General features: G+C 50.0%; 1 protein-coding gene across 1 annotated transcript in view; it reads left to right on the forward strand.

The window, feature by feature from the left end:
• LOC144508706 (uncharacterized) overlaps positions 1-13,147 on the forward strand; it is a 55,476-nt gene that overhangs the window by 3,035 nt on the left and 39,294 nt on the right. The window contains exons 3-7 of the mRNA XM_078237015.1: positions 1,432-1,797; positions 5,183-5,548; positions 6,010-6,375; positions 8,258-8,551; positions 12,591-12,709. Of these exons, the coding sequence (XP_078093141.1) occupies positions 1,432-1,797; positions 5,183-5,548; positions 6,010-6,375; positions 8,258-8,551; positions 12,591-12,709 (1,511 nt within the window). The remainder of the gene's footprint in view (positions 1-1,431; positions 1,798-5,182; positions 5,549-6,009; positions 6,376-8,257; positions 8,552-12,590; positions 12,710-13,147) is intronic.

Below are 13,147 nucleotides of genomic sequence, written 5' to 3' on the forward strand. Positions count from 1 at the left end.
ATCCAGTGGTAACATCAGTTGGAACGATAACATCACCGAGTACAACTGTTGCACACACCCTGAATATTTTAATTTCAGAGATCTTTATGGATTACGGTCTGCAATTCATTGTTGGGCCATTTCAGGATATGTGTATAAAGTGAAATATCGATCAACGCTCTTCCTCTCATTGTGCACATCACTGTCATCTTTTGGTTTGTCAATCACTTCATGTCTGTGTTTCTGTTTTCAAAGATTTCCTGTACAGTCAGCAGCTGTGATTTCAACATTCTCCGACACTGCGACTGTTGTGTTTGATCAAAGTGTCCAGGGTGGTCTCATGTTATGCCGCGTGACTGAAGGCTGTTCACCGTGTCGTACCTGTACTGAATCTTGCTCCCAGAATGTTTGACCACCGCTGAACATCATGTTGTGTTTTAATAATGATATGAAAGCACCAATCACTCATTAGGGATTGTACAAATATGTTGTTTTTTATTATTCATTTGTGGGACATGGGTGTCGCTGGCGGGCCAGCATTTACTGATCATCCCTGTTACCCTTGAAGGGCAGTTGAGAATCAACCACATTGCTGTGGCTCTGGAGGCACATGTAGGCCAGACCAGGTAAGGACGGTAGATTTCCTTCCCCAAAGGACATCAGTGAACCAGATGGGTTTTTTTGACAATCGACAATGGTTTCACGGCCAACACTAGATTCGTAATTCCAGATTTGCTTTGTAGAATTCAAATTCCACCATCTGCTGTGACGAGATTCAAATCCAGTCCCCAGAACATGAGCTGAATTTCTGGATTAATAGTCTGATGATAATACCACTAGGCCATTGCCTCCCCGAAACCCTAACCCTTTGTGGGTTCAATTATTTAGACGAGGCACATGAGAGCAGATGTACATGGATAGAAAGTTTGAAGACACCAGCAGCAGATCTGTGTGTGCTGTGTTCTGCTGACAGGCCACAGTGAAACTAAGACTGGATCACATGAAACACTTCCCCAGTAGTGATGTCATGCTGCTAATCCCTTAAAGGCAAATTACAATCAATTGGAACCGCTGTCTGAGACACTGAGGATCCAGGAAGGTGAGGCTAATGAGTGATTCATGATGGTGAAAATGGTGGGAGCTATGGGGACACCTAATCCATTGTCCTGCCTTGTCGATCAGCACTCAATGTATCTCTATTGGTGCGTCTTGTAGACATTGTGTTGGGTGGAGACTGGCTTCATTAAACAGGATCTGAGGACCGTGAGCCAATGTAGAATGAACTTGTCCACTCCAGGATTCTCTTCCATCCATTGTGAAACCTTGGGGAGTTCTTTGTGTGTCCTGTAGATGGTCCACACTGCAGCCACTGTGCACCATTGACAGAGGGGGTGGATATCGAGTCTGGTGGATCTTTGATCCAGTGTTAAATATTGATATTTCTCTCCCCAGTTGGATTGTCGCTGGAGTGGAAAGGCGACACTCCAAGTGAGATGACAGCGCAGGAAGGTTCGTGTGTGCAGATTCCCTGTCGTTACAGTTATCCATCACATTTGACAAACCAGCCGCGAATCGGAATCTGGTATAAAAATGAGGAAAGGGGAACAAAGCCTACAGCCTTTCACTCCGAGGAGCACAATAGGATATCGTCACAATTCCGCAATCGGACCCGGCTGTCTGGAGACCTGAAAGATGGCAACTGTTCCCTGATTATACACAGCGTCAGACAGGGAGATGCTGGATCTTATTATTTCAGAATAGAATTTGATGTCAAGAATAGTTACAGCTACTACCCTGTAACCCGGCTTCACGTTTCTAGTAAGTGCTGCATTATAATTACTCAACAATTCACAGCCCACACTTAATGGGAAACAACACATCCCAGTGTTTGATTTGCTTTTTGTGCCTGTGTTAACCAGTGTCAGTATATTTAATGATTTATCTATTTCTGCTCCAGATCCATGAACTTGTTGGGGGCGATTCTCCCCCCAAAATTCTAAGTATTGAATTTGTGTGAAAGCTGGAGTAAATCCCGCTGGTTTTTACAGCGGGAGTTTAAACATGAATCTCCCAGACTCTGTGCACTGCAGAGTGCACTGGAGTGAATCACATTAACATTCAGTGGGCAGGGGCTATTCCCGCTGGAGAGGTCGGCAGCATAGTGCTGAGCGGGCCACTGTGCATGCACCGATTTGTCAGCGCCGAGATAAGCGTATGCACAGTGGCCTCGCACTGCTGGCCTCCCGATCACTGGCCTCCCGATCGCCGGCCCCCCGATCACTGGCCTCCCGATCGCTGGCCTCCCGATTGCTGGCCAGCCCCGCAATCCTGCAACGCCCACCGTGCAACCACCCTGGCCCAATCGCTTGTCTACCGGACGTATACGGGCAGCCTTGACCCCTCCACCCCCCGCACAGTGCCAGTCCTCCCAACCTGCAGTCAGGACCCCCCCAGAAGGCTGCCCTCCCCCAACCTGGAATGCCAGCCACGATCACTGGCCTCCTTCCCTTCCCACCGATCCTAACTGCAGAGTGGCAGCGGGAACCCCCACCCCCATCGATCGTTCTCCCTGAGGACCCCCCATCAGACCCTGCCCCATTATGCTCCGCCTGCTTGGCACTGCCCCCTGTCTGAGGGTCAGTGCCATAGTGCCAAGGGCATTGGCAGTTTGCCCCTTGGACAGTGGCAGGAGGCCAGACTGGCACTGCCAAGGCTCCAATGCCCAGGGCCCCCCTCCCGGCGCTGGACTCTCTGGCAGGGCCTCGATTGCCCCCCTTCACTCCAGCGGGCCTGGGTCACCAGCTCCCCACAATTGGGGAGATGCTGGAGTGAAACACTCCTGGTGGGGGGCCGGGGAGGGGGTGGGGGGTGGTAGGGGGGTGAATGCGAGCGGGCCCAGAGAATTCAGTCCCGGGCCCGCTAATGGTATTTAAATTACATGCAAATTAGGTGCTGCATAATTTATTCAGCTCCCCGCCGATTTCCGACACAGAGCTGACGACATTGGAAATCCGGCGCTGGGAGATTCGCTCAGGTCCGGATGCCCAGCGGTGAGCCCGAAAATCGGGCGCTGCTAGAATCTTCCGGCCCACTGCGCTAAAAGATCAGTGCAGCGGGACGGGAGAATTGCCCCCATTGTGTTTGAACACAGCTTGTCCATGAGGGCCACCTCCTGTTCCCTCAATCCGATTCCCAGCAAACTGCTGACCGGACAACTTCCCCTCCTGGTCTCCGTGTTCGCCGATATTGTTAACAGTTCACTCTCTCTCCGCGTGCCGTCCCTCTCTCTTTCGAATCAACCTTCAATGACCTTCTCCACACAATAACAATCATTGACCCCTCTGTCCTTATAAACTCCAGTCCTGTCTCCAACCTCTCTCCCATCTCCAAAGTTCTTGAACGTGTTTTCATCTCCTGAATCCGTTCCCATCTTTCCCGGAACTCCATGGTTGAATTCCTCCAATCAGGTTGCTGCCCCGGCCACAGTACTGAAACATTTCTTATCAAAGTCACTGATGACACCCTGTGTGTCTGTGACAAAGGGAAACTTTCTCTCCTCGTCCTTCTCCACCTGTCTGCACCCTTTGACACGGTGACCGCACCATCCTCCTCCAATGAAAACCATTGTTTACAGTCCCTATTCCAAACTCCGTTCCCGAGCGACCGACTCCATCCCTCTCCCTGGAAGCTCTCTGAGATTAATCCAATCCGGTCGCAAGTTTGGTTTCCCATTTGATCCTGAGATGAGTTTCCGACCTGATATCCGTGCTATCACTGCGACCGTTTACTCCCACCTCTGGAACACCGCCCGACTTCACCCCGTCTCAGGGCATCTGATGCAGAAACCCTCATACATGCTTTCAGGACCTCCACTGTCGACTATTCCAACGCACATTCTCCCCTCCACAAACCTGAGGTCATCCAAATCACTGCTGCCCATGTTTCAACCTGCACAACATTCTCTGAATTTAAGGTGATTGGACCACTCCTTGCTCTGGAGAGGGGATGTTCCTCGGTAACGTACAGCATTGTTTGTGTTTTTTCACAGTGCATGGTGGGTTTGTAGAATGTCCCAAAGGTGGAGGTTGGCTATCCAGGGGCCCTGGCCTGTCCTGAACCTGTCCTAACCTATTTAGCAACGCGGACTCTTGCCTTGGGAGTTCAAAGCCTTGGGCCTACACCAACATTCAATAAGATCATGGCTGATCCGGTTGTGGTCTCAACTCCCACTTTTCTGTCTGCCCTCCCATAACCCTCGACTCCCTTGTTGATCAAAACTCAGTCTAACTCAGCCTTGAATATATTCAATGACCCACAGCCTCCACTGCTCTCTGGGGGAGAGAATTACGCAGACTAATGACCATCGGAGAGAAGAAATTCCTCCTCAAATTCGTCTTCAATGGGAGACCCCTTACTTTGAAACTGTGCTCCCTGAGGGGCAAACATCCTCTCAGCATTCACCCTCTCGAGCCCCCTCAGGATCTTACATGTTTCAATAAGATCACCTCTCATTCTTCTCGACTCTAATGAGTACATGCTCAAACTGCTCAACCTGTCCTCTTAAGATAACCCACTCAGCCCAAAAATCAGCCGAGTGAACCTTCTCTGAACTGTTTCCAATGGAAGTATGTTCCTCTCTAAGTAAGGAGACCAGAGCTGTGCACAGTACTCCAGGCATGGTTTCACCAATGTCCTGTACAATTGTAACAAGATGTCCCCACTTTTATATTCCATCCCCTGGTAATAAAGGCTTACATTCCATTTGTCTTCCTAAGAATGCTATATTTCCCCTTAGTGTCCAAAGATGTGTGGGTTATGTGGATTCACCGTGGTAAATGTGCAGATTTACAGGAATAAGGCGGGGTGATGGCCCTGAATAAAATGCTCTTTCTGAGGCTTGGTGCAGACTCGATGGGCCGAATAGCCTCTTTCTGCACTGTATGTTCCACGGCTCTGTCAATTGCTGTACGAGAATGCTCACAGTTTGTGGTTCATGTACAAGGACACTCAGATCCCTCTGTACTGCATTCTGCAGTCCCTCTCATTTTCAATAATATTCTGTTTTTCTCTCCATCCTGCCAAAGTGATTGATTGCGGAGCTCCTCAGTATTGACTCTCCCCCAAATTCACTCAATTCAGTACAGTTTGTGTCCAGTGGATCTATAAACTATCCAGGGTTAAATGTTGATATTTCTCTCCCCAGCTGAACTGTCAAAGAAGTGGAAATGCGACACTCCACGAGAGGTGACAGCGCAGGAAGGTTCGTGTGTACAGATTCCATGTCAGTACAGTTATCCATCGTGTCTGGGAAACCAGCCGCGAGTCGGAATCTGGTTTAATAACGAGAAACAGTCATCATCATCGATCGCCTTTCACTCCGAGGATCACAATCAGGAGGCACCACAATTCCACAATCGGACCCGGCTGTCTGGAGACCTGAAAGATGGCGACTGTTCCCTGATTATAAACAGCGTCACACGGGGAGATGCTGGATCTTATTTTTTCAGAATAGAATTTGACGGAGGGAATCGTTACAGCTACCACCCTGTAACCCGGCTTCGCGTTTCTGGTAAGTTCTGTGTTAGAATTACTCAATAATTCACATTCAAACTGTGACATTTACATATTAACACAAAACACAGCTTATTATAGAACAGTGTCTGATTATCAATAACCTGGTGATAGCTTCCAGTTCAGTCCTGAAGCAACCTCTAATACTCACTTTAATATCAATGACTAAATGCACTGACTGTGTCCATCAATGTTATCAGGTTATCCAATCCCATCAATCTCTCTAATCCTGTTTAAAAGTCATACATATCGACCTCCACACCGTAATCAAATATTGTCTTTATGGGTGACAGAGGTAATAGGGGAGGGAGGTGCTGTTGATGTAACACTCGTGAGTTTTCTATGTTCTGTAGATGGTCCACACTGCAGCCACTGTGTGCCAGTAACAGAGGGGGTGGATATCGAGTGTAGGGGATCTACAAACCATCCAGTGTTAAATATTGATATTTCTCTCCCCAGCTGAACAGTCACAGGAGTGGAAAGGTGACACTCCACGAGAGGTGACAGTGCAGGAAGGTTCGTGTGTACAGATTCCATGTCAGTACAGTTATCCATCGTGTTTGGGAAACCAGCCGCGAGTCGGAATCTGGTTTAATAATGAGAAACAGTCATCATCATCGATCGCCTTTCACTCCGGGGATCACAATCAGGAGGCACCACAATTCCGCAATCGGACCCGGCTGTCTGGAGACCTGAAAGATGGCGACTGTTCCCTGATTATAAACAGTGTCACACGGGGAGATGCTGGACCTTATTATTTCAGAATAGAATTTGACAAGAAGAATAGTTACAACTACCACCCTGTAACCCGGCTTCATGTTTCTGGTAAGTGCTGTGTTATAATTACTCAATAATTCACATTCAACTCTCAATGGAAAATAACACAAACTGTGATGTTTACAAATTAACACAAAACACAACTTATTATTAGTGTCTGGTTATCAATAACCTGGTGATAGCTTCCAGTTCTGTCCGAAATAAACCTCTAATACTCACTTAAATATCAATGATTAAATATACTGACTGCGTCCATCAATGTTATCGGGTTATCCAATCCCATCGATCTCTCTAATCCTGTTTAAGATTCTGACATATCGGCGCAAGACTCACATTTCTATAGCGCCTGTCACCACCTCAGGACATCACAAATTGATTCACAGACAATGAAATAATTCCTGAATTTCACATTCTGAACACTGTGGTAAATGAGTCCCTGCTGAATTCCAGATTGGATTTATTAGTGTCTAATTTGTGCACAGCAAGCTCCCACAGACAGCAATCTGATCAATAACCTGATTAATAACCTGAGCAAGAGGGATACAAACAGTTTACAAAGAGATGTTGATAGGTTAACTACCTGGGCAGAAAGTTGGCAAATGGAATATAATGTGGGAAAATGTGAAGTTGTTCATTTTGGAAGGGAGAACAAAGGAACAGAGTATGATTTAAATAGAGGAAAAACTGCAGAAAGCTGCAAATCAAAGGGACTTGGGGTACTTGTGAACGAAACACAGAAAGCTAGCACACAGGTACAGCAGGTAATCAAGAAGGGGAATGGGATGTTGGCCTTTATTTCAAGGGTGTTGGAGTATAAGAGTAAGGAAGTCTCGCTGCGACTGTGCAAGGTACTGGTGAGACCACATCTGGAGAACCGGGAGCAGTTCTGGTCCCCTTATTTCAGGAAAGATATATTTCATTGGAGGCGGTTTGGAGAAGGTTCACGGGGATGATCCCTGGTTATGGAGGGATTGTCTTCTGAGGACAGGTTAAACAGGTTGGGACTCTATTCATTGGAATTTAGAAGAATGAGAGGTGATCTCATTGAAACATTTAGGATTCTTAAGGTGTTTTACAGGGTAACTGTTGAGAGGATATTTCCCCTCATGGCAGAGTGTAGGAGCAGAGGGTGGAGTCTCAGAATATTGGGGCACCAATTTAAGATTGAGATGAGGATGAGTTTCTTCTCTCAGAGAGTAGTGAGTTGTTGGAACTCACTGCCACAGAGAGCTGGGGGGGGGGGGGGGGGTGGGGGGGGCAGAGTCCTTGTGTATATTTAAGGCTGGGATAGAGTTTTTATCAGTAAAGGAATCAAGGGTTATGGGGAAAGGACAGAAAAGTGGACGTGAGGAATGTCAGGTCAGCCCTGATCCTATTGAATGGTGCAGCAGGTTCCAGGGGCCAAGTTGTTCCTATTTTTTATGATCAAATCTGATGCCAGTTAAAGCAAATGACTGCAAATGCAGGATACTTGAAATAAAAACAGAAAATGCTGGGAAACCTCAGCAGGGCCGGCAGCGTCTGTGTCGAGAGAAAGTGAATTACCGTTTCCACTCCAATAGAATACTTATTCTGTTTTAGCTGTTGGTTCAGAGATAGTTTCAAACTGTTTCTGTCCGATCGCAAACAGGATTTAATTTAAATTTGGCAGGTTTTGGACAAAGTGATGAACCTGTTCTCCCCGAGCTGTGAGCTGTCCCTCCACCCTCACCCCAGTCTGGTCAAATCAAGGGTCACTGAGTGAAAGTGTATTAAGCTGCTGACAGAGTTTCAGCAAGTCTGAAAATAGGAAATTCTTTCATAATCATTGTAATCTCTCAATTCAGATTTCATCCTTGTAACAGTGCTTTCTCTTGTGGGACTGTGATTTCTATTTGAACTGATGCTTCATGTTATATTGATCTAAAAGGATCCATTCTCTGTGTGTTAGATTTCACAGATAAACCCACGATATTCCCTGCTGAAATTATTGCAGGAAAGCGTGTGGACATAAGCTGCACCTTCAACACAACGTGTAATGGAACAGCACCTGTCTTAACCTGGGACACTCCCACTGACGTACCTGGGTCAGTCTCAAACACTGTAACTCAGCATGGTGTCACTCTGACCTATACTTCTGTTCTGACCCTGATCCCATCACTCAAGCACCACGGACACAATCTCACCTGTAGAGTGAGATATCCATCTGTTTCATCGGAGTGGATCCTCGGACTGACTGTACAATGTAAGTACAGATATAATTCATTTGATATCAGGTGTAGTAGTTTCCATTCTGCACAGTAAGGCAGCACTGTGGTTTGGACTGGTGTGTCTGTCTTTAAATAGCAACTTTGCCTCGTGAGAACACTCCACCAGATCATGTCTTGGGACAAGTTATGTCCACCTCAGAGGGTAGAGGGGCAAGTTTTCAAATGTCAGATGAAAGATGACACCTCTGTTAGTGCAGCACAACCTCAGCACTGACCCTCTGTCAATGCAGCACTCCCTCAGTACTGACCCTCTGACAGTGCGGCACTCCCTCAGTACTGACCCTCTGACAGTGCGGCACTCCCTCAGTACTGACCCTCTGGCAGTGCAGCACTCCCTCAGTACTGACCCTCTGACAGTGCAGCACTCCCTCAGTACTGACCCTCTGTCAGTGCAGCACTACCTCAGTACTGACCCTCTGACAGTGCGGCACTCCCTCAGCACAGACCCTCTGACAGTGCGGCACTCCCTCAGTACTGACCCTCTGACAGTGCAGCACTCCCTCAGCACTGACCCTCTGACAGTGCGGCACTCCCTCAGCACTGACCCTCTGACAGTGCAGCACTCCCTCAGTACTGACCCTCTGACAGTGCGGCACTCCCTCAGTACTGACCCTCTGACAGTGCAGCACTCCCTCAGTACTGACCCTCTGACAGTGCAGCACTCCCTCAGTACTGACCCTCTGACAGTGCAGCACTCCCTCAGTACTGACCCTCTGACAGTGCAGCACTCCCTCAGTACTGACCCTCTGACAGTGCAGCACTCCCTCAGTACTGACCCTCTGACAGTGCGGCACTCCCTCAGTACTGACCCTCTGACAGTGCAGCACTCCCTCAGTACTGACCATCTGGCAGTGCAGCACTCCCTCAGTACTGACCCTCTGACAGTGCAGCACTCCCTCAGCACTGACCCTCTGACAGTGCGGCACTCCCTCAGTACTGACCCTCTCACAGTGCGGCACTCCCTCAGTACTGACCCTCTGACAGTGCAGCACTCCCTCAGTACTGACCATCTGGCAGTGCAGCACTCCCTCAGTACTGACCCTCTGACAGTGCAGCACTCCCTCAGTACTGACCCTCTGACAGTGCAGCACTCCGTCAGTACAGACCCTCTGACAGTGCAGCACTCCGTCAGTACCGGGATCGATCAGAAACTCCTCTGACCGGGATCGATCAGAAACCTTTTGAGATGTCTAGCACCATAAACACAGACGCCGACGCCGGAATTTCTCCTAACAGGTCTGCTACGGCTGCCACTGTTGGTGCGCCAGCCGGAATGTTTTTGTTGAGGACCCTATAGTCTATCGTGGCCCTCCAGGAGTTGTCTGGCTTCCTCACTGGCCAGAGCGGAGAGTTTACGTGGGTCGCTATTGGCCTCAGGACGCCCTGCCTGACCAGTGAACTCAGGGCAACTTCTAAGTCAGCCTCCGCTTCCCGGGGAAATTGTACTGCTTCTGCGGTCGGGACATGGGACCCCCTTCTATCCTGACCTCTGTCCCGGTGACCCTTCCACAGTCGTGCTTGTGAGTAGCAAAGGTGGCCAAATTTTGTTTCACGTATCCCTGATACTCAGTCAGGGTATTTCTCACTCGGGCATCTAGATCGTACCCCTCTCTGGGCTTCACGACACACAGAGCCCCTTTCTCTGGTGCCCTCTCAATGACCATTACCCCCTTTTCAGCCCCTTCCTCTGCTATGACCCACAAACAGTGGTTTCTCAGGTCCACTAAGACCTGATGTGTCACTATGAAGTCAGCGCCTAATATCCCTTTTCCCTCCTCTTCCCATCTCATCAGGATGCATTTCCATTGCGCCTGGAGTACTCCTAACCGAATGGACAGGGGAACAGATAAAAATCCCGCCTTCTCATTTCCCGTGAATCCGACAAGGCTATAGGGCGCCCCACTGGACAGAGGGGATGCGGGGGGATTGTCCATGTGGACAATGGTACTGGAAGCACCTGTGTCCAGCAGGTAACTCCCGACCACATCCTGGAACTCCATTCTGACCCAGGGTCTCCCACATGGGCCATATTCAAGTGGGCACAGGAAGGTGGGTTGTTTTGCTGGCAGTCATAACGGCGCTGGAGGCACGGGCACGGGTGCGCTCTGGCCTGTTGCCATGGCCACCTGTCCGGACCCTCCCGTCTTAGACTGCAGATGTGCCATTAAGTCTTTTACATCTATCGTCCCCGGCCCGGTTGCTCCCACCTCCGGGGTTGGGGCGGCTGCTACCGGGGTCGCATCCTCCACTGCTTTACTTGGGTTCCTACACTCCCTCCTGTAGTGCCCGGGCTTCCCACACCCGTAGCACACTGGCCTCCTATCGGAAGTCCGGCTGCCTTCCTGCTTCCACTCCCTCCTCTTGCGGGTTGCTGGTGTAATGCCATGCACTTTGCTGTTAGAGGGTTTTTCCTCCCCTCTCTCCCCGTTGCGGTATGCGAGAGTGGGTTTTCTGATCACCTCCGCCTCATTAAGGTTCGGGTCCATTGGGTCAAACTAATGTTTGGCCTTTGCCCTAACTCGCGGGAGGCAGTTTGCTACTAGAGTCTTCAGCCAGTGGGCGGTTCTCTCGTCCAGATTCCGCCGATCTAACGGAGTCCCACACGCTCCCTCAGACACTGCCCACAGCCTGTCTGTGAACATACCCGGGGACTCAGCCACCTGCTGCTTCGTTTCCCCCACCCTGGCGAAAGGACTACCCTGATCCAACCCCATGGCCTCCAGATCCGCTGCCTGTGCCGCTGCCCATGTTGCAGGTCTTCCCCCTTCCCTGGACGTCACTGCCTTACATAAATAGGAATCCAGGGTCATCAGCAGTAGTTTCACCCATTCCACCTCATCACAATCATTTCTGTCAGCTGCCTGCTGCACCTCCATCAAATGTAATGATGGGTCTCCTGCCCGAGTCAACCTGGGAACGTGAGCCACCATCCCCCTTAGCACGTGTGCCCCATGGGGAATGATGATGTCGCTCTCTATGGGGCCCCCTATCTGCCTGTCCCTCCGGGGGACCATATTTCCGCTGCCTTACCGGGCACATCTGCCCTACCTGGGGCTGCTGCCCCTTTAATTCTCCTACCCCTGGCTCTCCCACCATGATCGGTAACCCCACCCTCTGGTGTGCTACACATGGCTGAGACGCTGCTAACTGGGGGTGCTCTTCCCACCCCCCTTGGGCCCGTCCCTCCCTGGATGGCCCGATCCCCACCTGCCAACCCGGACCCGTTGCCGGCGCCTCAGGAGGCGATCTATTTCCCCTTGCTTCTGGGGAATCATCAGCTGTTTGGAGCCCTCTGTCTGTGGGGGACCCTCCTGATCCTACCAAATAGACCTGTCCCCTAGCCTTGGATGGAGCCTCCTCCAGCTGGTCTATCCTTGCCCTGCAAAGCCCATGATCACTGTCCCCTAGCTCGCTACAGGCCACCCTGTAAGCTGCTTGGATATCCCGGAACTTCCCCTCCAGCTCCCTGTACCCCTGCGTACTCTGAGCCAGGAGTTTTTGGGCGTTCCGTTCCCTCTCCTTATCCTCCACAGCCTGGCATTGGAGAAATTCCTGGGCATTCCTATGCGACTCCCTGGCCTGCAGGATACACTGCCTGGCCTCACTGAGTTCCTCATAGAGTCCTTCCTCTGCTCTAGCGCTTTCCTCTGCGCCGGCCCTTGCTTCCCGGAGTTGCTCTTCCAAATCCCCAATCTGCTTTTCCATCTTGGCTACCTGCTGTGATAAGCACGCTAGCCAAACTGCCTTTTCCTGTGCTTTATTATAATTTTTACTCTCCGTCCACTCTGCTGCAGCCGCTGCTCCCACCCATTGTTTGGAGAGGTTGGTTTTTTTAAACAGATAAGAGGAAATTCTTTCCTCCATCTTCCTTCTTTCTCTCACCCCCTCTGGCAAGTCGCAGAGCCCAAACCACCGAAGTCATGTCGCGGTGGCCATTTGTAGCGGGTCTGTTTCCTTTACTCCACTCACAGGCTGGTATACCGGTTCAGCAGTACCTGTGGGGTCTCTTTCCAGCGGCCTCTGAAACTTCAAAGCCGAGGAATGCCGCACTGGGGCAGTCTCCGCTGGAGAGAGCGCTGGGCCAGGCTCACTGTTTATACCTAAGCAGTAACCTGGACCTTATTCCACACCAGGTATCCTGACCACCACCAACGCCTGGGTGGTTCTCTCTCTCATTGGTGGAGCAAACGGCCACCCTGTAACCACCTCACTCAGGTAGTTTCCACGAGAGAGAGAAAGAGGGAAACTGCACTGTTTATCCCTGACCAGTCGTTTCCCCCGAGTGAGCGTTTTCGAAGCGCTCCGATCACCCTTGGTTCTCGACTCCGGATTTACGGTGAGAGCTCTTGAAATTGTGACCCCGCCAGAGTACGGATGAGAGAACAGAAAAGCAAGACGAGCTCCAAACGGGTTTCAAAGTTACAACAATTTATTCAACCAGCAAATCAACCTTCCCAACACCACACCATACAATAATAAAGCTTATACTTTAAACTATTTTCTATGGGAGGAAACACTGTCGGCACAACGTAAATTCTTACTTTTACACAGTCTTATCACACTTAACTTCA

Source organism: Mustelus asterias, chromosome 20, assembly GCF_964213995.1.
Source record: "Mustelus asterias chromosome 20, sMusAst1.hap1.1, whole genome shotgun sequence".
NCBI lineage: Eukaryota > Metazoa > Chordata > Chondrichthyes > Carcharhiniformes > Triakidae > Mustelus > Mustelus asterias.